The sequence below is a fragment of the Magnolia sinica genome, chromosome 3, assembly GCF_029962835.1.
Source record: "Magnolia sinica isolate HGM2019 chromosome 3, MsV1, whole genome shotgun sequence".
Classification (NCBI taxonomy): domain Eukaryota; kingdom Viridiplantae; phylum Streptophyta; class Magnoliopsida; order Magnoliales; family Magnoliaceae; genus Magnolia; species Magnolia sinica.
The window spans coordinates 94061890-94083610 of NC_080575.1; the positions used below are offsets into that span (position 1 = coordinate 94061890).

Genomic DNA, 21721 nt, shown 5'->3' on the forward strand with positions numbered 1-21721 from the left:
TGTTTTTCTATCCATTGTTTTCCAGATTCCTTTGCCTTTCTTTCTTTTGACTCTCTTGTTTGAAGAATTAAAAGGGCTGGATTCTCTCCATGGCATGTTCTTTATTTGATCCGATTTGATTGGTTCCAAAGGGAGTTTTGATTTGATGTGTAGATTCCTGTGAATTTTACAAAATTTATTTAGATGGTGGTGTAAAGAGCTTGGCTTTCTTTTCAAATCTATTGCTCTTTTGTGCAGAATTTTTTTGTTTTTTATTTTAAAGAACCTAGCTCGTGGTTGGTTTGTTTTGATTGGATTTGAAATGAGTTTTGCTCGATCCAAGAAATGATGCATGAAACAGCTAGAAGGCTGTAGGTCTTTAAAAAAAAAAAAAAAAAAAGAATCTAAAGCAAGTTTGATTGGATTTGAATCGTATTATGTTCTGATTCGTCGGCTCTTTGTCAATTACATATAAGAGCGCTCTCTTTTGCTAATCTCTTTTTACGGTGCAAGGTTAACAAAATCTAATCATTTCATTTGGTTTGATTTTATAGGTTTTGAATTGGGATTTGGTCAAATTCATGAATGGAATTTTTTATTAGTTTGGTGGGAGGAGGGGGGTGGTTGACTGATGAAGAAGAGAGGGAAAGGGCTATTGTCATGCAAGCGATGACAGCTTGTGTATCAGCTGTAGGGGAATACTGTCGCGTATATATGTTTAGACAGCTGGCGTGACATGGAGATGATGAGCAGGCGAGGTTCATCAACTCTATAATTCGGGCGACAGAAGTGGATTGTATAGCTCAACTCAAGATGAGTCGAGATGCTTTCTTTGAGTTGTGTACTACCCTTCGTGAGAAGACACATTTGCATGACACCCGTCATGTCAGTCTCGAAGAACAGGTGGTTATATTTCTTCATACAGTTGGCCATAATGTTCGCAATAGGGTCATAGGGCATAGATTTATTCGATCCGGGAAAACCGTTAGCCATCACTTTAACCACGTTTCGGATTCTATTGTATCATTATACCCAGAGTTTGTTAAACAGCCAAGCTCAGAGACACCATCCGAGATTCAGACGAATATCAGTTGGGCTTCATACTTTCAGGTATCAATTTCAATGACAATCAATGTATATGTACGTTGCTATACTCATACTCTGAATAACAAATCCGACCCTAAAATAAATTTGACATAATGTATGTAGGACTGTGTTGGTGTAATTGACGAGACACATATACCGGCTCTGGTCCAGTCTGCAGATCATGCGAGCTTCCGCAATCAAAAAGGATTCCTCTCACAAAATGTACTCGCGGCATGTTCGTTTAACATGAATTTCCTTTACATATTAGCCGGTTGGGAGGGTTCAGCCTTGGATGCGCGGGTGCTACACAATGCTCTGACCCGATCAGATGATCTATTACATGTCCCGCATGGTACTGGTTACATCTCTCCTAGATTACCCATCCATTTCATATTCACAAAATATTCGAGTGTCCATTTCATGGAACATTCATTTAAATGTGTAGGGAAATACTATGCTGTCGACGCTGGATATGCGCATTCACCCGGTTTTATGGCTCCATACCGCAGCATGCGATAAGACTTACAAGAGTATCGAACCAGGAGAGCGCCTGCGAATATGAATAAGCTGTTTAATTACCGACATGCACAATTACGTAATGCAATCGAGCGTTGTTTTGGTGTACTGAAAAACAAATTTCCCATATTGAAGACGACCATTCCGTATAAGTTTCACACACAATTGAAAATTATTGTAGCGTGTTATGTTCTACACAATTTCATATGATTCGTACTTCAGTCTCGTGATGATGGATCTTTTCCTGTAGAGGAGAGTAACCCAACACCTCATGAGGTGTCAGCAAATGACGAAAGGCAATGGTTGCTACGCGTCACTCAACAAGAAAATGATGCTTGGAATCATGTGCGGGATGATATTGCTGCTCGAATGTAGGCAGATGCGCAACAGAACAGTAGGAGTAGATAGTCAATTTACTTTTACTTCTCCCTTTTGCAATTTTACCTGCAAATCGAACAATACTTAAATCCTCGCAATATTTATTACTTAACTATGGAAATATAGCTGTGTTGCACATGAATGCACTATTTTTTTGCTCAACAATGTCTCATTCTCAACAGAATAAGATTGACTTTGAATGTAATTAATGTGTACTTAACATGTGTTGTATGCATAGGTGACATGGCAGACCCAAGGTCTAATGATAGTTCAACACCGACACAATCACCGCTTAGGACACCTGTGATGCCGATGCGAAGTTCACCATGTGGGAAGACAATCAAATCCCTCGCTGAGCCTCTGTCTCGAGCGGCTAAAATTAAATGGAGTGCTAAAATGGATCAAGTGCTTTTCAACGTCCTGCTAGAACAGGTTGCTTTGGGACATAAGGCAGATAATGGTTTCAAGAGGGAAGCCTACCAAGTAACAACAGAAGAGGTCATGAAGCATACGGACCTACCTGTCAACTGGCAGAATGTGCAGAACCGTCTGAGGTATTACAAGCACGAATATATTGCAATCAGGGACATGCTAGCAGTTAGTAGGTTCGGATGGGATAATGAGCGCATGGTCGTTACGGCCCCTGATGAGGTTTGGGAGGATTACCTGAAGGTATGAATTATATAAATGCATCATCTATAAGACATTCACAAACCCATCATTCGAATATATTTTTCCTAACTTACAACTACATTTTACGGTTGCAGTCTCACCCGCGTGCTACACATCTATGCGGGAAAAGGATTGAGAGAATGGATAACCTTGCGGTCATCGTCGGCTCCGATCAAGCAACTGGACGATATGCGCAAGGAAGTACGACTATGGCCGCGTCATCCTCTAGGATTCAGCGAGATCTCAATGAGTCCTAGAGAGACGCTGAAGATGATCTGGAGGATACTATTGACCTCTCTGAGGGCCACGTAGCGGACTCGCCAGGCGTAAATTTTTCCTCAGATACTCCATCGATGGGAAGACATGGAACCCGTGGCACTTCTAGTCAGACTCCAGAGTCTGACTATAACCGAGATGGGGGTGCATCAAAGAAACGTATGCGGCCTCCTCGTCCCTGCGATGTACTCGGCATCTCCCTTAATACTGTTGCAGAGGCAATGCGCGATCTTGGCCTCGGCAAGGAGGTAAATTGTACTACAAAGGTACTTGATGTTCTTGAGGAGGTGCAAGGGTTGACCAACTCAGAATTTATCAAAATTGGGCAACTGTTGAGCCGGGACGAGAGGCTGGCATCGTTTTTTGTCAGTCTTCGACCCGAGAGGCGCGTTGAGTGGCTGCGAAGAACACTCCGCGAGAATGATCTCAATGCAGGAGTTGGGTCGGTCTGACATGCTCTTACCCGTCATTGTGTTGATCTATTGTTTTATGGGACTGTAATAACTTTTTATACGCTGGGGACTGTTTGTTTGATGTTTGTTTTTTTTTTTTTTGATGTTTGGATGACCAAATTGGTATATCGTGTATACCAATTTGATAGGTGTGCTAATACTCTGATTTTATATATTATATATATATTCTGCCACATGCTTGTTGCTCAGCAAATTAAGACAAATAGAGCCACACACATCGTATGGACGAAGGGTACGTATTATCAGTTATTTGAAATTCAAATCGTAAGATCATATTTTTGATTTATTTGTCATGAGACAATTTGTTTTATAGAGTATTGCACATTCAGACTTGCCGCACCTTGAACATGGTACTAATATACATGTCAATGTAGATGGCAAATGAGAAATACTATGTTGTTCTCGTGGGCCGTCGACCGGGCATTTATCTGACGTGGGATGATGCTAGGTTGGAGGTTGAAGGATTCAGCGGAGGGAGACATCGAACATTCAAGAATTGGAGGGAAGCGGTTTCCTGCTGGGAGAGTTACTTTGGTGGGATTGGTGCACAATTGCGGACTGCGACAGAAACTCATGCGGTTTATGTCGCCGCATAGTTAGACGAGGTTGACATCCATCGTTCGTCGACTTCGTCTATCCATCAGTCGACCCATGGCAGGGTTTCCAGGTCCACGACGACGGATGATCTTGGCCCATCCTATGGAGAGAGTTTTCCGTGGACTTCTGATTGGCATTCTCGTTATTTTCTTTGCCTTACTTATCATTATTAAATTCTAGCTGTAGAGGTTTTGTAACATAATGAATATTATTTTTTGGATCTCTTTTTTTTTTTTTTTTTTTGATGGAGTTTGATTGTATGTTTTCTTAGCTTTTTTCTTAGCTTTCTTTAACTTAGCTTTCTTTACCTTTATCTCAGATTGTATGGTTTTTTTTTTTTAGCTATCTTTCATTGCAGATTTACCTTAGAGTGTATGGGTTTTTATATATGCAGATTGTATAGTTTTCTAACCATTTTTTGGAGGGAGTAACCCTTACGATAGCAGGGTGGGGCCCACATAAGACCATTGCAGCAGGAATGGATTGACTACTCCTGACACCAGCCATTAGCTGGTGGTCGGTGCTCCGTAGGGCCCACCATGATGTATGTGTTTCATCCATGACGTCCATATATTTTTACATATCATTTTATGATATGATAAAAAAAAACATGAAGCACATCTCAATCTCAGGTGGACCACATTACAGGAAACAGCTAGAATGAATTTTGACCATTAAAAGAGTTTTGGGAGCCATATTAGTTTGGATTTCGGGATATTTATTTTTACCCTCCATCTGGGCCTTCTTGACCATATCAACAGATAGGATGTCAAGTAAACAGTACAGTGGGCCTTATGGAGGATTTTAATTGTGAATATCCCACGCTATGTTTTGTCCTGTGGTGTAGCCGGCCTAAGATTTATATCCCTATCATATTTTGTATCAAGTCCTAATATGATCTGTAAAAATGGTTGAACGGATGTGATGAAACACGTACATCATGGTGGGACCCACAAAGCACCGACGACCAGCCACAGGGCTGGTGTCAGGGGGAGTAGCCAATCCGTTCCCATTGTTTCTAACCCAACCGCCTGCTAGAAATCCTGGGATGGGATCTGCCCGGCCAAACAGCGTGGGTGTAAATTTGGGAGGGATTGCTGCAATCCCACGGCTAACCAAACAGGCCGATTTGTACATTCCGTGGGATATGGCCCACATCCCATGGACGATCCAAACAGACGGACCATTTCCGTCCCGGGATTGGTCCATCCCAAGGGATTCCCAGCAGTCCACTGACACCACCATCATTACCTTAAATTTGATCCCATCCCTCGTAATACCGTGGGATCTGCCTGGCCAAACAGGCCCTCAATCTCAAAACGCTAACCCAGCTCAGCATGGGGGCTTGACCGTATGGCTTTGTGTTGAAACTCTTGTGAGTCTACCACTAATCCGTGAGTAAGACCCAATCAGATGAGTTCAAAAGATACACACATGGCTATATGCCATCTCAACAATAATAATAATAATAATAATAATAATAATAATAATAGGTCAATGAACGTAAAAGAATGAATTCAAGTACAAAGGCCTTTTTGGTGATGTAGACTTAAAACTCTCTTGCAATTCAGTTCATTTTAATCCGTACAAAATTAAATGGGTTGATTGAAATAAAGTTTTAATGTGTGAGTTCAAAAAGAGCTCTTTTGTGAAAATTTGGATTCCTCTCAAATTTAATAAATCACTTCAATTCTTAGCTACCAAACAATGAAAAAAAAAAAAAACAAATCCCTGTAAATCCCTCTTATTCTTATTTCATACTGCGAAAACATGGGTTTGATGTTCTGGCTTTGGGAGGTCTTGATAGACCTGTTTATATGTCAACCAGCGTAAGATGCTCCAAGGGAGGAACATTTTATTATGAAAATCCCCGTACCATGATACTAAGGGCCTGTTTGGGCGGTGGGATTAGAAGGGATCAAGTGGGATGGGATTCATGTGGTCCTGTGCCAATTTCACTCCACGTTTGGGAAGAAAGGAAAAGCTTGGACTTACATTAAGGGCCTGTTTGGGCGGTGGAATTAGATGGAATTAGGTGGGATTGGATTCAAAAAACATAATTATTAACCATGGCAGGGATTGTCCCCTGCTGCCATGGGATAAGATTACTGCCATGCTTTGTTGATAATATGGTGGTACATTGAATGGATATACCCACCGTCATTTGATATTATTAAGAATAATATACATGTGTTATATCTAAACCGTTCATTTGTTTTGCAACCTCATTTTATGGCATGAGCCTAAAAATGAGGTAAATCCAAAGCTTATGTGGCCCCAAAGAAGGCTTCAATGGTAAGTATTCAATCTCTGTTGCTTTCTATGGTGGGGTCCACTTGAGATTTAGATTTACTTGATTTTTTTGCCTATGCTTTAATATAATCTCGATAAATGGGTGGACAGTGTGGATATAGCCCACACATCATAGTGAGACCTACACAACTTGCTAACATTGAGTGAAATTGGCACGGACCCGTACAATTCCATTTAATGTAATTCCAAGCTTTTCCTTTCTTCCCAAACGTGGAGTGAAGGACCACGTGAATCCCATCCCACCTGATCCCTTCTAATCCCACTGCCGAAACATGCCCTAAATGGATTGCATTGGGTCCCGTGCCAATTTCACTCAATGTTAGCAAGTTGTGTAGGTCCCACTATGATGTGTGGGCTATATTCACACTGTCCACCCATTTATCGAGATTATTTTAGAGCATAGGCGAAAAAATAGGTAAATCTAAATCTCAAGTGGACTCCACCATAGAAAGCAATGGGGATTGAATACTTACTGTTGAAAGCTTCTTTGGGGCCACATAAGTTTTGGATTTACCTCATTTTTAGGCCCATGCCATAAAATGAGGTTATAAAACAAATGAACAGTTTAGATATAACACATATATATTATTCTTAGTAACATCAAATGACGGTGGGTATATCCATTCAATGTACCACCGTATTATCAACAAAGCATGGCAGTAATCTTATCCCATGGCAGCAGGGGGCAGGGAATCCGGTTAATAATTATGTTTTTTTTTTTAATCCAATCCCACCTAATCCCTTCTAATCCCACCGCCCAAACAGGCCTTAATGTGGCCACCAAAAGCACGGTAAGTGGTTCTGATCACCAACAGCCGACTCCTAATCCTAAGGACATTTTCCAGTGGTCACGCGGACTAGTAAAATATTTTGGCATTGTGTAATAATTTATACACAGGCACCACGACATTGTATATTCTACACACAGAAAACTAAAAATAAACCGTCAAAATCGAGAGGTTTAACTTAGATGGACCATAAACCTAAATATTATACTTTTCTAATAAGCTAAATAGTCCATTGTTGGACATCAAATGGACGGTTGAAATGAAAAGTTACCAACGGTCCACCTTTAGAAAATAAATGTCCAATAATCAAAGACTCAAATAGTTTAAACAAACTGAATTTGGTATGATAATATATCTACAGTGATTCAAGAAATTATATAGTTTAGTATTAATTGATACATGCCACTCATACCATTTCTGTGCGCCTGCGTATCAACCTTCATAGTCTGCCGGAGTATATATCAATCTAAATCCCTCAACTCGAACCTGGTCTCCCCTCCAATCTCATTTCAAATCCGCCCTCCCAAACGGATCTCACAGAGAGAGAACGAGAGAGAGAGAGAGAGACCATGAACAAAGCAGCGATGCTTGGCAGCAGGAAAAACTCTCTTCCAGCAGCAGAAACACCTCACCCAAAGACCCAAACGAAGAAAAAAGCAAACCCCAGAAATCCATTGAAGGAACTCAACACCACCTCTTCTTCTTCTTCTTCCACCTCCATTGAAGCCCCAAGGGGCTGTTTCAGGTTCCTTCTCTCTTCAAATTCCTCTTCCAAAACTACCCTCCCCAGATCCAAATCCCTCACCAAAACTCCCAAATCAGCCCCAAATGCGACTCAAAAAGCTGCTTCGAACCCCAGACTCAAACCCCCCCAGAAAAATCCCACGAAACCCAGATCACAGATTCCGAAGAAACCGAGAAGCTCGTATCTCCTTCACTGGCAAAATGGTAAGAAATCTGGTTCCCGAGGGCAATCCTCAGCAGAGAATGATGCAGGTAAGCTTCCCCAACCGAGTTTTGCTGCGGTTTTGGATGAGAATGGCACTCCTGTAAATAAGTTGGCATCTGGTTCTTGTTCGGATTCCACTGATGATACGATTTTGGGAAGGCTATCCGTAATCCCACCTCCTAATATGAGGTTTAGGGCATTTTTTGACATGAATGGCAGTCCTGTTAATAAACTGGCATCTGGGTCGTGTTTGGTTTCTACCCCTAGCAAGGCCTTGGAAGAGCACTCTACAACACCTCCTCTGCTGGCCTCTATATCTCCAAAAATCGATACTGTTAAGCCTGCAACGCCTCCTCTGCTGGTCTCTATATCTCCAAAAATTGATAACATTAAGCCTTCTGAGCTGAGCTTTCGGCCAGTTTTACATATCAGTGGCACTCCTCTGAATAAACTGGCATCTGGGTCTTGTTTTGTTTCTACCCCTGACAAGGTCATGCAAGGGCATCACTCCACAATGGCACTGCCCGACATGAGTTTCAGGACAGTGAATAGCACTCCTGTAAATAAACCGGCATCTGGGTCTTGTTTAGTTTCTACCCCGGACAAAGCCTCGGAAGAGAACTCCACAATCACACCCCCAGTTCAGGCCTCGATATCCCCAGAAATCCAATGTGGGTCTTCTTTGGTTTCGACTCCCTCATGTTTTGCTGCGGGCCATGTTATTGTCGGTGTCTCTGACAGGAGGAAATGCAGGCCAAGAGGACTCTTGACCGTCGGGGAAGAGGTTGAGATTCTGGGGTTTTGTGATAACAGGGCGTCATTGATCCCTGTGCCTGCTGAGGCATCCATGCATTGGCACTTGTCACCTTCTGAGTCTGCAAAAAAGGGCGTGATTCATAATGGGTCGCCTGAGCTTGAAGGGTTGGTGGGCCCCACTGCATTGGTTGATGTGGGGTTTTCAGATGGTGGCAGCAGCGTTAGGCTGTCTATGGTTGCTTCCCCTGCTGAGGCTTCTATGAATTGGAAGTTGGCTCCTTGTGGGGGTGAAAGGAAGGGTGTCAATCAGAATGGTTTACCTGAATTTGAAGGATCTGTGGGGCCCACTGTATTGGGAGAGGAGGGTCACCTGGGGTCCTCTGATGGCTGTAGTAGTGTTAGGGTGTCTATGGTTCGCCCCCCTGCTGAAGCTTCTATAAATTGGTTGTTGTCTCCTTGCGACGCTACAAAGAAGGATGTTCTTGAAAAGGGGCCACTTGAATTTGAAGGATTGGTGGGACCTGCTAGACTTGTTTCAGAAGCTTCGCGTTCATCTGGTCATGAGTTTTGTGGTTCTTCAATCACTAATGCTGCTAGTCCTTGTCCACCAATTGTAGAAGGTCAAGCAACTTCATATGGACATAAAGTTCTTGTGCCCCAGGAAGAGATAGGATATCGATATGATCAAATGATAGAGAATTCTCCTTTTTCTGGGGACTCCTGGGCCAGTCACAATGTCATTTGTACACCAGTTTCAGATTCGAGTTCAGGAAGACAGGTGGGGTTTTCTTGGTCGAAATTGGAGGATCTTTCTGACTGTCGGTTTGAACTTAATTCAATGGCAGAGATCCTTGAAACCATGAGCTTGTCTCCAAAGGGGCAGGTTGAACCTTGTGACCAGACTGGTGTGTTGCCTTCGCGTGGTCTGAATTTTCAGCTATCATGTCCAGTAACGCCTTCCAATTCCATTGATCGAGCCCAGCTACTAAAGCCTTTGAACGATCAAAAATTTGGAAGAGAAGAATTTTGCAGATGGGAGGGAGGGGCGTCCAGTTCAAAATTTGAGAATACTTCTCAAATGAGGATATCATGGAGGGAAGGACTAGTTAGTAGGATTTTTGAGATGGATGAATTGGATTGCTGTCAATGGCTTTCAGAAGAAGAGGAAGATGATGATTATTGCAAGAATGATCAGTTTAATTCTGATTTTGGTCTTGAATTCGATCAAAATGCAAGTAATTCTGCATCAACTGATCAAAATGATCAGAGGTTAACCAATGGCTTTGGATCTACGGAATTTGTGTATGATGTACAAGATGATGAGAAAACTGAAGTGAAGCTTCCTCCTCCTGAACCCATTTCATGTGCAGAATCCATAAGCACAGATGGAGGTGGACTGGTTGCATCAGGTGATTCAGATTGGACTCTCTGCTACAAAAACCACTTGTTTGAAGTATAATTTCCTCTTTTCATCTTGCTGTACGTCATTCTAATCTCTATTTCAGTGATCTGATTTCAGATGGAATCATGGAAGATGAAATGAGTATTTGATAGTATTCGTGTAAACTGTAGTTCTGATGTTCAACAGTGTGCAATTCAAGTTCTTCAAAGTTAGGTTCCTGTCTTCTTCATTTCCTTGCAAAACTAAACACAATTTAGCAGATGGTGTTGCTTTGAGGAATCTAAGCAGATGTCAGATAAACATGGGGTGTTCGCTGGCAAATAAAGCATAGCCAAAGCACCCTAACATTTTGATGGGCTAGATTCTGATATGAACTTACCATTGTGTCAACTCATCCATGTTACCTGTTTGGCATACACGAACTCCAGCCTAGAACATCAAAATCATGGCCCCACTGTGAATGTGTAGCTGGAAAATCACTCTGATCGAGCATCCCGACCATCTGAATAATGGCCATATTAAAAAAGCAGTTGCCAGATTGAATTTAGTTTATGGAATCAGATGGTGGAGATGGCCTCTATGTGAATCAGGCTGTGCTCCATCCATAGTAGTGCCCGCTGGTTTGATGGTGTAGGTTGGCGTGCATGTATGTAGATCATGTGTGTTGTTAATGAGTTGCTACATAATAATACCTGTTACAAAAAAGCACACTTTGATGTCTAGTCTAGCTGCATTTTCATAAATTGAAAACATGACAGTTAAAAAAATAATTCAATAGAGTCATATGTTTGAGCAGTATTGAAACAGCTGTAATTGTAGGACGTTCATAACAATGTAAATATCTTTCTCAATTCAGTTCAGTTGTTTACATCAGATATGCAAGAAAAATGAATAAAGCTATCATAGACTTTTGTTACTTTTGGCACCGAGTCGACTTGACTAAGAAGATTCTGGTCTCGTTTAGAGGGTATAGTTCGGCTTCTTAGTAACTGAGAAAATTTGATTAAATACCAAGGAAACTCGAATGAATGCTTAATTTAGTCAACTAAGACTCAATAAATTTACCAGATGACAAAAAACTAGAGAACCAATCAAATTAAGGATCTTTGATGCGGACACCAGGCTATTCAAAGTATATCAACGCAGGAGGCGTGCATTACCCGTGTCAATGTGGTTAGATGACGGATATGGGTCGGGTCTCTAGAGGTTGAAGACCTTACACATGTGTTTGTGACATGTGTAAGTTGTTTAGGGGAGACATTTGGACCATTAGATCGCGAGGATGGTGTGATCGGACCGTTGGATCGTCACGGCCCACCTTCATTACGCCACCTTCATGGCGCTATCATCGGGGCCCATCAGGCATCTTGAATTTGTATTTAGTCTATAAACATTTGATTTATTTAAGTTTTGAGACAGTTTGTGCACAATTTTGTGCAAATTTCTTTTTTTTTTAAAAACTTTTTTTAGTAGGAGTATTTTGATAATTTCATGTGATTACGAATTTATAAGGGTTGCCCTAAACCTATAGCATGTTATGTTATGTTTATGAAAAAGAAAAAGTGAGCTTTTTGCTTCTGACAATTTCGTCTTCGACTTCCAGTGATTGGAAGAGGGCGTGAGGCCCAGGTAAACAATTTCCCATCCTCTACTTCTTTCTCATTTTCTCTTTTCTTAAGGTACTCCTTTCTTTAACCCCATTCTCTTCCTTTTTTCCTATAATCTTTAGATTTAGAAGCCAAATCTTGTTTCTTTTTTATTTAAATCATTAGATCTCAAAAGATTTTCATCCCCATATAAAACCCATAACCCAAATCTAAATTTGAAGAACCATGAATTCTTTTCTGAATTTTTCAGATTTCCCAATCCAGGGAATTCCTATTTTTCTGAATTAGAAAATCCACTTGGATCGTTGGACGGACCTATTGCAAGACTGATGCACTATCTTTCGCCGGATCCAGCTTAACTCAAATTTTAAGATTCAATACTTCATGTTTGTGATGGATGGCCATAATCAATACTATATTAACCTTATTTCTTTCTTGTTTTATGATGTATAAGGCTGATATTTTATTTGTTTTTTGAAGATTGCATAAATCTGCCCCTTTCATATACCATGCTCATTTAAGGTTGGATTAGGTTGTCCTACATCAATTTTTGGTATTAAAGCTTAGGTCCTTACATTGGGTCGTCTTAGATCGAGTTATCAAGAGTCTAGATTTTTATTTATTATTTTTTTTTCTAGGGTTTCATGCATCGCATATAGAGTCTAGATTTGAAATTTTCAGATTCGCACAAAAAAGAAAAGAAAAGGAAGTCTAGATCTGAATTTTTCCACATTTGCATCATTCTAAAGGTTAGGATCATCGGTGTCTATAGTCTTGTGTCAAAACAATCTCTTAGAGTTGTGTTTTAGGAAACCTAAGTTGAGTCTTATTGTGTATGCCCACTCGGACTGGTAGAGGATTTGGTCTACACCCGATTTTCAATATAAAACAGTTGACTACGATGACGAACACGATCAACCAACGTTCGGCCGCCATTGAGGCGCAATTTAGGAACACGAATACCCGTATGGATCAGATAGAAGCATTCCTAAGAGAAATCTCCGACATTAGAGGGGATGAACAGTCTCACGTAGGGGGAGTAGTTGAAGAACAGGTAGGAAATCGTGGTAGAGGTCGTAGAACACGTGGCCGAGGGGTAGGACATGGAGGGGCGAGAAATCCGCAGCCTGCTGTCGAATATCAAGACCGTTATGATGTCAATGAGAAGGTCTTAAAGAGTATTAAAGTAGATGCTTTTAGTTTTGATGGGCGTCTTAACCCAAAATCATTCCTTGATTGGTTAGCGGACATGGACCATTATTTTGAATGGTATGAGATGTCTGAAAACCGACAGGTGCGGTTTGCGAAAATGAAACTTGTGGGTCAAGCTAAATTTTTTTGGACAAATACGGAGCTTAGGATCAAGAAATCAGGAGGTGTCTCAGTCGTGCATTGGGTAGAGATGAAAGAGTTATTAAAGGAAAAATATCTTCCTCTCTCTTACCGTCAAAAGCTCCTAGATCAATGGCAAGCATTACGCCAAGGATCTATGTCGGTTGCAGATTACATTGCAAAATTTGAGGAGTATATGATGCAGTGTGATATTCAGGAGGATCCCTTAGTGACGCTGGCGCGTATCAAGGTGGGTCTTCGCATGGATCTTCAGCGTGAACTTATGACCCATGCTGTGAGTGACTTGGATCAGGCTTACCAAGTTGTATAGGAGTTAGAGCTTTACCTAAAGTCTCCTGTCACGAGGCGCTTTGAGTCCCGAGACTCTACTGTTAGATCTGGTTTTCAGGGAACCAAACCTAACATTGGAAGTCAGCCTAGGGCGTAGGCTACTGCGCCGCCTAAGCCTGAGGATGATAAGAGAAAAGGTGTCCTTGGTTCCAATCCTGGCAGTGGTAGTCATTTTAGATGTTATGAGTGCGAGGTATAGGTCATTTCGCATACCAGTGCACGGCAAAGACTCGCGGGAAAGCCTTAGTCATAGACGAGTTAAATGAAAGATGACATGGGTGATTATGAAGTTGAGGAAAATCACCCAGAGATGGGTGCTAGTGATTATGAAGAAAAAGAACCAGAGACTGCACCACTAGCTGTAGTTAGATGTGCTTTAGCGCAGGCCAAAGAGAGTGATGATTGGCGCATAAGCACAATTTTCTACACGTTTATCAAGAGCGATGACAAAAATTGCAAAGTCATCGTGAATAGTGGTAGTTGCACCAACGTGGTTTCAGCTAGCACAGTCACTCGTTTGGGTTTGAAGTCCATCCCTCACCCTCAACCCTACAAGGTTTTTTGGGTTGACACGTCTTTTATGCCTGTGTCCCAGCAGTGTTTAGTCCCCATCCAAATCGGTTCATATAAAGACATGTTGTGGTGTGATGTTTTACTTATGGATGTAGGTCACATCATTTTAGGGAGGCCGTGGTTATGCGATAGAGATGTCACGATTTTTGGTCGCTCGAACGTGTGTACATTCACGCATGAGGGCAAGAAAATCAAGATTAATCCGTTGCTACCCAAGAGCCACACGGACAAGGCTAGGGATGTGAAAACGAGTGAGTCAAGGAAGGATGTGAGGAAATCTATTCCGAAGTCTCTACATATCATAAATGCAAAAGAGTTTGAGGAAGAGACAGAGGATGATTCGACGGTGTACGCCCTAATGGCTAGGGAAGTTACACCCCAGGTTCATGTAGAGTAGGTGACTTCGATTCTTGAGGAGTACAGTGATGTATTCCCCGAGGATTTAGCGGATGAGTTTCCACCTATGCGGGACATCCAACATGCCATTGATCTCGTCCTGGGGTCTTCTTTACCGAACCTTCCTCATTACAGGATGAATCCTGCAGAGCATGCAGAGTTGCATAGACAGGTAAATGAGCTCCTGCAAAAAGGTTTCATCCATGAGAGCATGAGTCCATGTGCCGTACCAGCGCTATTAACGCCTAAGAAAGATGGTACGTGGCGGATGTGTGTGGACAGTAGGGCCATTAATAAGATCACGATCAAGTATCGGTTTCCGATACCAAGGCTTGATGATATGTTAGACATGATGGCCAAATCCATCGTTTTTTCCAAGATAGACCTCAAGAGCGGGTATCACCAGGTACGCATACGCCCTGGAGAGGAGTGGAAGACAGCCTTTAAGACGAAGGATGAGTTGTACGAGTGGTTGGTCATGCCCTTTGGCTTGACTAATGCACCCAGTACTTTTATGCGTGTGATGACCAGGTTTTGAGACCCTTTATGGGAAAGTTCTTAGTGGTTTATTTTGATGACATACTCATATATAGTACCACTAAAGAGCTGCATCTCGACCACTTAGGCAGGTCTGTAGTGTCTTGAGGGCAGAGAGGTTATGTGCGAACCTTAAGAAATGTTCGTTCTTGTCTGATAGGGTTGTCTTCTTAGGATTTATAGTGTCGTCTGTAGGGATGCGAGCAGATCTAGAAAAAGTCAAGGCCATAGTTGACTGGCCTGAACCGCGGAACATACATGAAGTGAGAAGCTTTCATGACTTAGCCACATTTTATCGTTGGTTCATTCGAGGGTTTAGCACTATTATGACTCTCATTACTGATTGCATTAAAAAGGGAGAGTTCATATGGTCTAAGGTCGCAGTTAAGGCATTCAAAGTTATTAAGGGCAAGATGATAGAGGCTCCCGTCATGCGTCTTCCAGATTTTTATAAAGTCTTTGAAGTAGCGTGTGATACTTCAAGCATAAGTATAGGAGGAGTATTAAGCCAAGAGGGTCATCCAGTTGCCTATTTCAGTGAGAAACAGAATGAGGCAAAACAAAAATATTCTACCTATGACAAAGAATTTTATCCGGTAGTGCAATCGCTACGTCATTATCTTCTACCGCAAGAATTTGTCTTGTTTTCTGATCACGAGGCTTTGAGGTATTTGAATTTCCAAAAGAAGCTTAACTCAAGGCATGCCAAGTGGGCAGCGTTTCTTCAGGAATATTCATTTGTCTTGAAACATAAAGCCGAGATCGAGAACAAACCAGCCGATGCCCTTAGTAGGAGAGTGACATTACTTAACTCCTTGAGTGTAGAAGTTGTCGGATTTGAGCAATTGAAAGACGAGTATCCCATGTGTCCAAATTTTGGGAGAACATACGTGTCACTCTTAGGTGCCTAGCATAGTTTGGGTGAGTTCGTGCTGAAAGATAGTTTCCTTTTCAAAGGAGACCGACTTTGTATTCCTCGCATTTCCCTTTCGGGATTTCCTTGTTTGGGAGCTTCATGCTGGACATTTTAGTCGAGATAAGACCATCGCCCTAGTGGAGGATCGATTTTATTGGCCAAGTCTCAAGTGAGACGTAGCCAAAATTTTAGGGCAGTGTCGAACATGTCAACTGGCAAAACAGAAGAAGCAGAATACTGGATTGTATACGCCATTGCCAGTGCCAATGCCAGTGCCAGTGCCACACGTACCGTGGCAAGACATCAGTATGGATTTCGTGCTTGGACTTCCCAAGACAAATAGAAAGCACGATTCCATTTTTGTGGTCGTGAACCGTTTTTAAAAAATGGCTCACTTTCTCCCTTGTTCTAAAACCTCAGATGCGTCCAACATAGCCAAGATTTTCTTTGAGGGGGTAGTTCGATTATATGGTTTGCCTAAGACCATAGTGTCTGACAGGAATGTCCGGTTTATTAGTTATTTTTGGAAGACATTATGGCATATGATGGGTATGAGACTCCAGTTCTCGTCTACCTACCATCCTCAAATTGATGGCCAAACTGAGGTTATGAATCGAAGTCTCGGAAATCTACTACGATGTTTGGTGGATGAACACATTAAAACTTGGGACTTAGTCCTTACAGTCGCCGAGTTTGCATATAACAGTTCAGTTAATAGGTCTATGGGTATGAGTCCATTCGAGATCGTTAGTGGTTATAAACCTAGACTACCCATAGATTTGTTACCTATGTCAGTCATCCAGAGGACCTTAGAGTCAGCCGATGCATTTTCCCATCACATTCATGAGTTGCATGTAGAGATTAGGAGGCGGATAAATGCTAGTGATGAACAATACAAAATTTCAGCTGACTTACACCTTAGAATTCAAGAATTTAATGAGGGTGATTATGTAATGTTTAGGATGAGGCTAGAACGATTCCCAAAAGGTACCGTTAAGAAGTTACAAGCACGCAGTGTTGGACCATTTAAGATTCTGAAAAAGATTGGGTCCAATGCGTATGTGATAGATCTTCCACCTTGCGTGGGGATTAGTTCAACATTCAATGTGGAGGATCTAATGCCTTGTTCAAGCCATCCCATAGACCCTAATTTTGTTACAAACCATTGGCCAATTTCTGAATTTTCTTCCCAACCTACACCACCTATGCCTACTATACCTGAGAAAAGAGAAGAAATTGAAGGAATTGTGGATGAGCAAATTGTTTCCACTCAGGACGGTGGATTTCAGATGTACTTAGTGAAGTGGAAGAACAGACCATCATCCGACTGTACATGGTTGACGGAAGCAGAATTGTAGCGACTAGATCCAGATTTGTTAGAAAAGCACAAGAGTTTTATCTCGCCGGAGTCGAGATCTTCTCAGCTGAGGGGAGTTGATGCGGACACTAGGCCATTCAAAGTATATCAACGCAGGAGACGTGCATTACCCATGTCAATGTGATTAGATGACGGATACGGGTCGAGTCTCTAGAGGTTGAAGACCTTACACATGTGTTTGTGACATGTGTAAGTTGTTTAGAGGAGACATTTGGACCGTTGGATCGCGAGGATGGTGTGATCGGACCGTTGGATCGTCACGACCCACCTTCATTACGTCACCTTCACGGTGCTATTATCAGGGCCCATCGGGCATATTAAATTTGCATTTAGTCTATGAACATTTGATTTATTTAAGTTTTGAGACAGTTTGTGCACAATTTTGTGCGAATTTTTTTTTAAAAAAAAACTTTTTTTAGTAGGGGTATTTTGGTAATTTCAAGTGATTACGAATTTATAAGGGTTGCTCTAAACCTATAGCATGTTATGTTATGTTTATGAAAAGAAAAAGTGAGCTTTTTGCTTCTGACAATTTTGTCTTCGACTTCCAGTGATTGGAAGAGGGTGTGAGGCCCAGGTAAACGATTTCTCATCCTCTACTTCTTTCTCTTTCTCTCTTTTCTTAAGGTACTCTTTTCTTTAACCTCATTCTCTTCCTTTTCTTCTAAAATCTTTAGATCTAGAAGCCGAATCTTGTTTCTTTTTATCTAAATCATTAGATCTCAAAAGATTTTCATCCCCACATAAAACCCATCACTCAAATCTAAATTTGAAGAACCACCAATTCTTTTCTGAATTTTTCAGATTTCCCAATCCAGGAAATTCCTATTTTTCTGGATTAGAAAATCCACTTGGATCGTTAGACGGACCTATTGCAAGACGAAAGTTCCATCTTTCGCCGGATCCAACTAAACTCAAATTTTAAGATTCAATACTTCATGTTTGTGATGGATGGCCATAATCAAATACTATATCAACCTTATTTCTTTCTTGTTTTATGATGTATAAGGCTGATATTTTATTTGTTTTTTTAAGATTGCATAAATCTGCCCCTTTCATATACCATGCTCATTTAAGGTTGGATTAGGTCGTCCTACATCAATCTTCCTTATCAATTATAGTTTCAGTTGAATGAACTCGACTTGTATATTTACAATGTTCTCCGTTCTCACATGGGCATTCATCTTTTGCCATTGAGGCAAACTCCAATGTATTTTAGTTACAACAGAAGCTTGAAACCTATCTTTTGTGTCCGGTGTTTTGGAAAAACATTAGGGGCCCATTTGGATGCACTTGCACCAAAAGGGGTTTCAAGCCTCGATGAAAGCCAATCTGGCATTTTAGAGCCTATTTTGTTGGGAGGGATGGTGAAACATTGGTTTGCAAAGTGCATCCAAACACATGAAAACCATGGTGGCTCAGAAGGGGGTTTACGCATCAAATGCCCCTTTTGAGGGTGCGTCCAAATGGGCCCTAAGTAGAGGAAAACTATTATATTCTACCAGTGCCTTATCATGTTCTAAAATGCAAGGGGCACATCTTCAGGATAATTAATCTGCATTGCTCCAGTAGTTCCGTGGCTATATATTTTTTGTGGAAAATTTGAATGCTTCGGTAGATGCTTTCAGAAATTGCATACACCTGTTTTGATCATTTTACATTCCCATATTAGCCCATCTTGGTATGTGGCCATCTCACACATGCCTGTTGACTAGTCTGCGGGAACCATTGGCTTGTTTTCATACCACCCATCCAAAAATGTCCACTAGTGTAGAAAGCTCAGTTATTGGATTGGCATGGTTTCTGAGAGAGGCGTTGGCCCTCCTTTCCTCGTAGCTCGACTGTCCTATACAACTGACATGTAGGTGGGAAGATGGGGTTGCATGCTAAGTTAGCAAGCTTGGCATGAAGTTTGCTGTAGGTGACCAGTTATCTTAAGATTCCCCATTTTATTTCCTATGCTATGCTATGTGCGTATGTGCAAATTAAGGGATGAAGAGTTAGTTATGATTGTTGGAAGGCATGGTGTCCAGTTGAGCTTTATGGGTCCATTGGATCTGGTCCCACATTTCCACATGCATGCCATGCGTATGACAAGTGAATGCGTGCCGGCCTATCAAATAACTTCTGGAGGAACAGTAATGCCATGTACAGCGAAAATCTAAGCAGTTGTGGCACATGCCCTCTTTGTTGTACAGGGAACCGGAGACTTGTTCGCATTCAACCAGAATAGGCCAGAGATAGGAGACTAGGATCTTCTTTTCTGAAATGTGGCAGTCCATCCATGGTGACAAACAACAGATGGAAGGCTTAGATCTCATTCAAGTTTTCCATATTAGCACGTTTGCTGCTCATGAATGTGTAAGAATCCATACACGTGTGCAACTAGCAAACCTCTTCATAGGGAAGCTCCATATTGACACGTTTCCTTTTTTTTTTTCCCTTCATTTTGAGAATCTTAATTTCTAAAGTCCAAGTAAAGAAACGAAAAAGGGCTAATTTCCAAGAAATTTAGGAAAAGTTGAAATGTCATTTCCAAAGGAAATAATAAAGGCTAATTAATAAAGGTGTTATTGTATTCAAAATAATAATAAGTCAAGGCCATTGAAGGTCTTAAAGGCAGGAAGTTTAACGGCAGGGAGATCTGTCTGCAAATAGGTCTATGATTGACAACCTTAGGAAGATCATTAGATGCTTCGAGCTGGTGTCAGGTCTCAAGAGTTACTCCGGAAAAACGTGAGTTGTTGGGAATTCATCTCTACTTGAGAATGAAGTCTCTCAGTTAGGTAGTATTTTTGGGTGTCATGTGGGGTCCCTTCCTTCTTCCTCGGTCTTCTTTCGTGTCGGGAAACCAGCTAAGCATCTGTTGGATAAGGTGGTTGAACGTATGGAGAAGAAACTTTCCCCTTGGAAGAGTAAATTTCTTTTTCTCAGGGAAAGAATCACCCTCATTGAGGCTTCTCTATCCAACCTCCCTCTTTACATCATGTCCTTGTTCCATTGTCCCAAATCGGTTATTTACAAGATTGATAAGCTCAGGAGAGATTTTCTTTGGCAAGGTGGAACGTCTTTGGGGTAAATTCCATCTGCTAAATTGGAAGTGTGTAGTCTTTATTCTGTTGGAGGTCTTGGGATTAAGCGGTTGGATGAAGTTAATGTGGCGTCGTTGGGTAAATGGGTTTAGAGATTTGGGGTCGAGGAGTTGTTTGTGGAGGTCCATTGTTGTGGCTAGATATGGCTCCTCCCATAGGAGTCGGTGGATAAAGGACTCGTCACTTTATCGTGCCGCCCATGTTTGAAAGGGTGTCACTCGGATTGCTCCAAAATTTTTTGTTAGCTTGGGTTTTGTCATTGGGGAAATCGGGCTAGGTTTTGGGACGATGTCTTGTGCAGGGAAGTCTTCCCTTAAGATCGGTGTTCCCAAGATTAGCTGGGATTTGTTCTGTCCTTGGAGTTTCGGTCACTTATTGTTTTTCAGGTTCCAAGGAAAGGGGAGTGTGGATTCCTCCTTACAGGCATAACTTGTTAAATGCAGAATTAGAGGACTTAGCCTTGCTCTTATATCTCATGGAGGGGTACATGCCATCTCATGGTGTTTCAGGTTCTCTAGTTTGGAGGTTTCATAAATCTGGGATCTTCTCCATGAGATCCTTCTATTCTCTAATCTCCCAATTTTCAGTCCAGGTGCTGGATTCTCACACTAGTCCAATTGGGGCCTACGACACTCCTCTAAAGTGGTGGCTTTCACTTGGCTTGTGGGCCAGAACTAGATCCTGACCGTCAACAACTTGCGCAAGAGTGCTATGGTGCTTCCAAATATCCATCTCCTGTCTCAAAGATGCAGAAGCGGTGGATCATTTTATTTATCCGCTGCCTTTTCGTGAGAGAAATCTGGAGCAGTGTCCTCTCGGCCTTTTATACTTCGTGGGTGATGCCAAATTCTATTGAAATGCTGCTTCAATTCTAGCTCATGAGTGGGGGGAAGGACAAGAGGTCCAGATGGAGAGGAGTGCTTCTAGCTGTTCTCTAGTCCTTGCGGGGCAGGAGGAATGGTCAGAACAAGAAATTTTCGTCGACTGGGGTTATTAGTAGGATGAATCTTTCTATCAGGGATTGGGTGCCTCAATTGGCTGCTTTTTCTCTTTTCTTTTCTTTTCTTTTGTCTTTATATATATATATATAATTTCTTTTTCTTTCAATTGATCTGATTTTTGGCTTTTGGTCTTGAATAAAATCAGTATCTTTCAAAATAATAATAATAATAAAGGCTAATAAAGGCAATCAATTGCAAATAAGATTTTTTGTGGAAATGCTGTATCTACCTTTCATTTCAGCGAATCCAAACATGCCCTTTAGGAGAACTATGCATTGGTTGATCCTTTGATATTTCTCTTGTGGGGCTTTTGATACAACGACCTTCCAATTGCATCTCCATAGTACCATTTT

The 21721-nt window shown here is 41.5% G+C and overlaps 1 protein-coding gene and 1 long non-coding RNA gene across 2 annotated transcripts; both read left to right on the top strand.

The window, feature by feature from the left end:
• Positions 1 to 615: 615 nt before the first annotated feature.
• Positions 616 to 4222, top strand: LOC131240278 (uncharacterized). Its single transcript, XR_009168696.1, has 5 exons — positions 616 to 1417; positions 1511 to 1975; positions 2198 to 2631; positions 2727 to 3612; positions 3755 to 4222. It is a non-coding gene; the product is annotated as an uncharacterized LOC131240278 (long non-coding RNA).
• A 3331-nt stretch (positions 4223 to 7553) lies between these two features.
• Positions 7554 to 21407, top strand: LOC131240279 (uncharacterized). Its single transcript, XM_058238405.1, has 2 exons — positions 7554 to 10192; positions 20960 to 21407. Exons 1-2 carry the CDS (start codon positions 7648 to 7650, stop codon positions 20977 to 20979), a joined length of 2565 nt encoding a protein of 854 aa, XP_058094388.1. The 5' UTR covers positions 7554 to 7647; the 3' UTR covers positions 20980 to 21407.
• Positions 21408 to 21721: the final 314 nt, after the last annotated feature.

Coding starts and splice junctions, on each gene's coding strand:
- LOC131240279 (XM_058238405.1), top strand. CDS start 7,648: ATGAACAAAGCAGCGATGCTTGGCAGCAGGAAAAACTCTCTTCCAGCA. Junction 10,193..20,959: donor AGGTGGACTGGTTGCATCAG/GTGATTCAGATT, acceptor TTTTCAGTCCAG/GTGCTGGATTCTCACACTAG.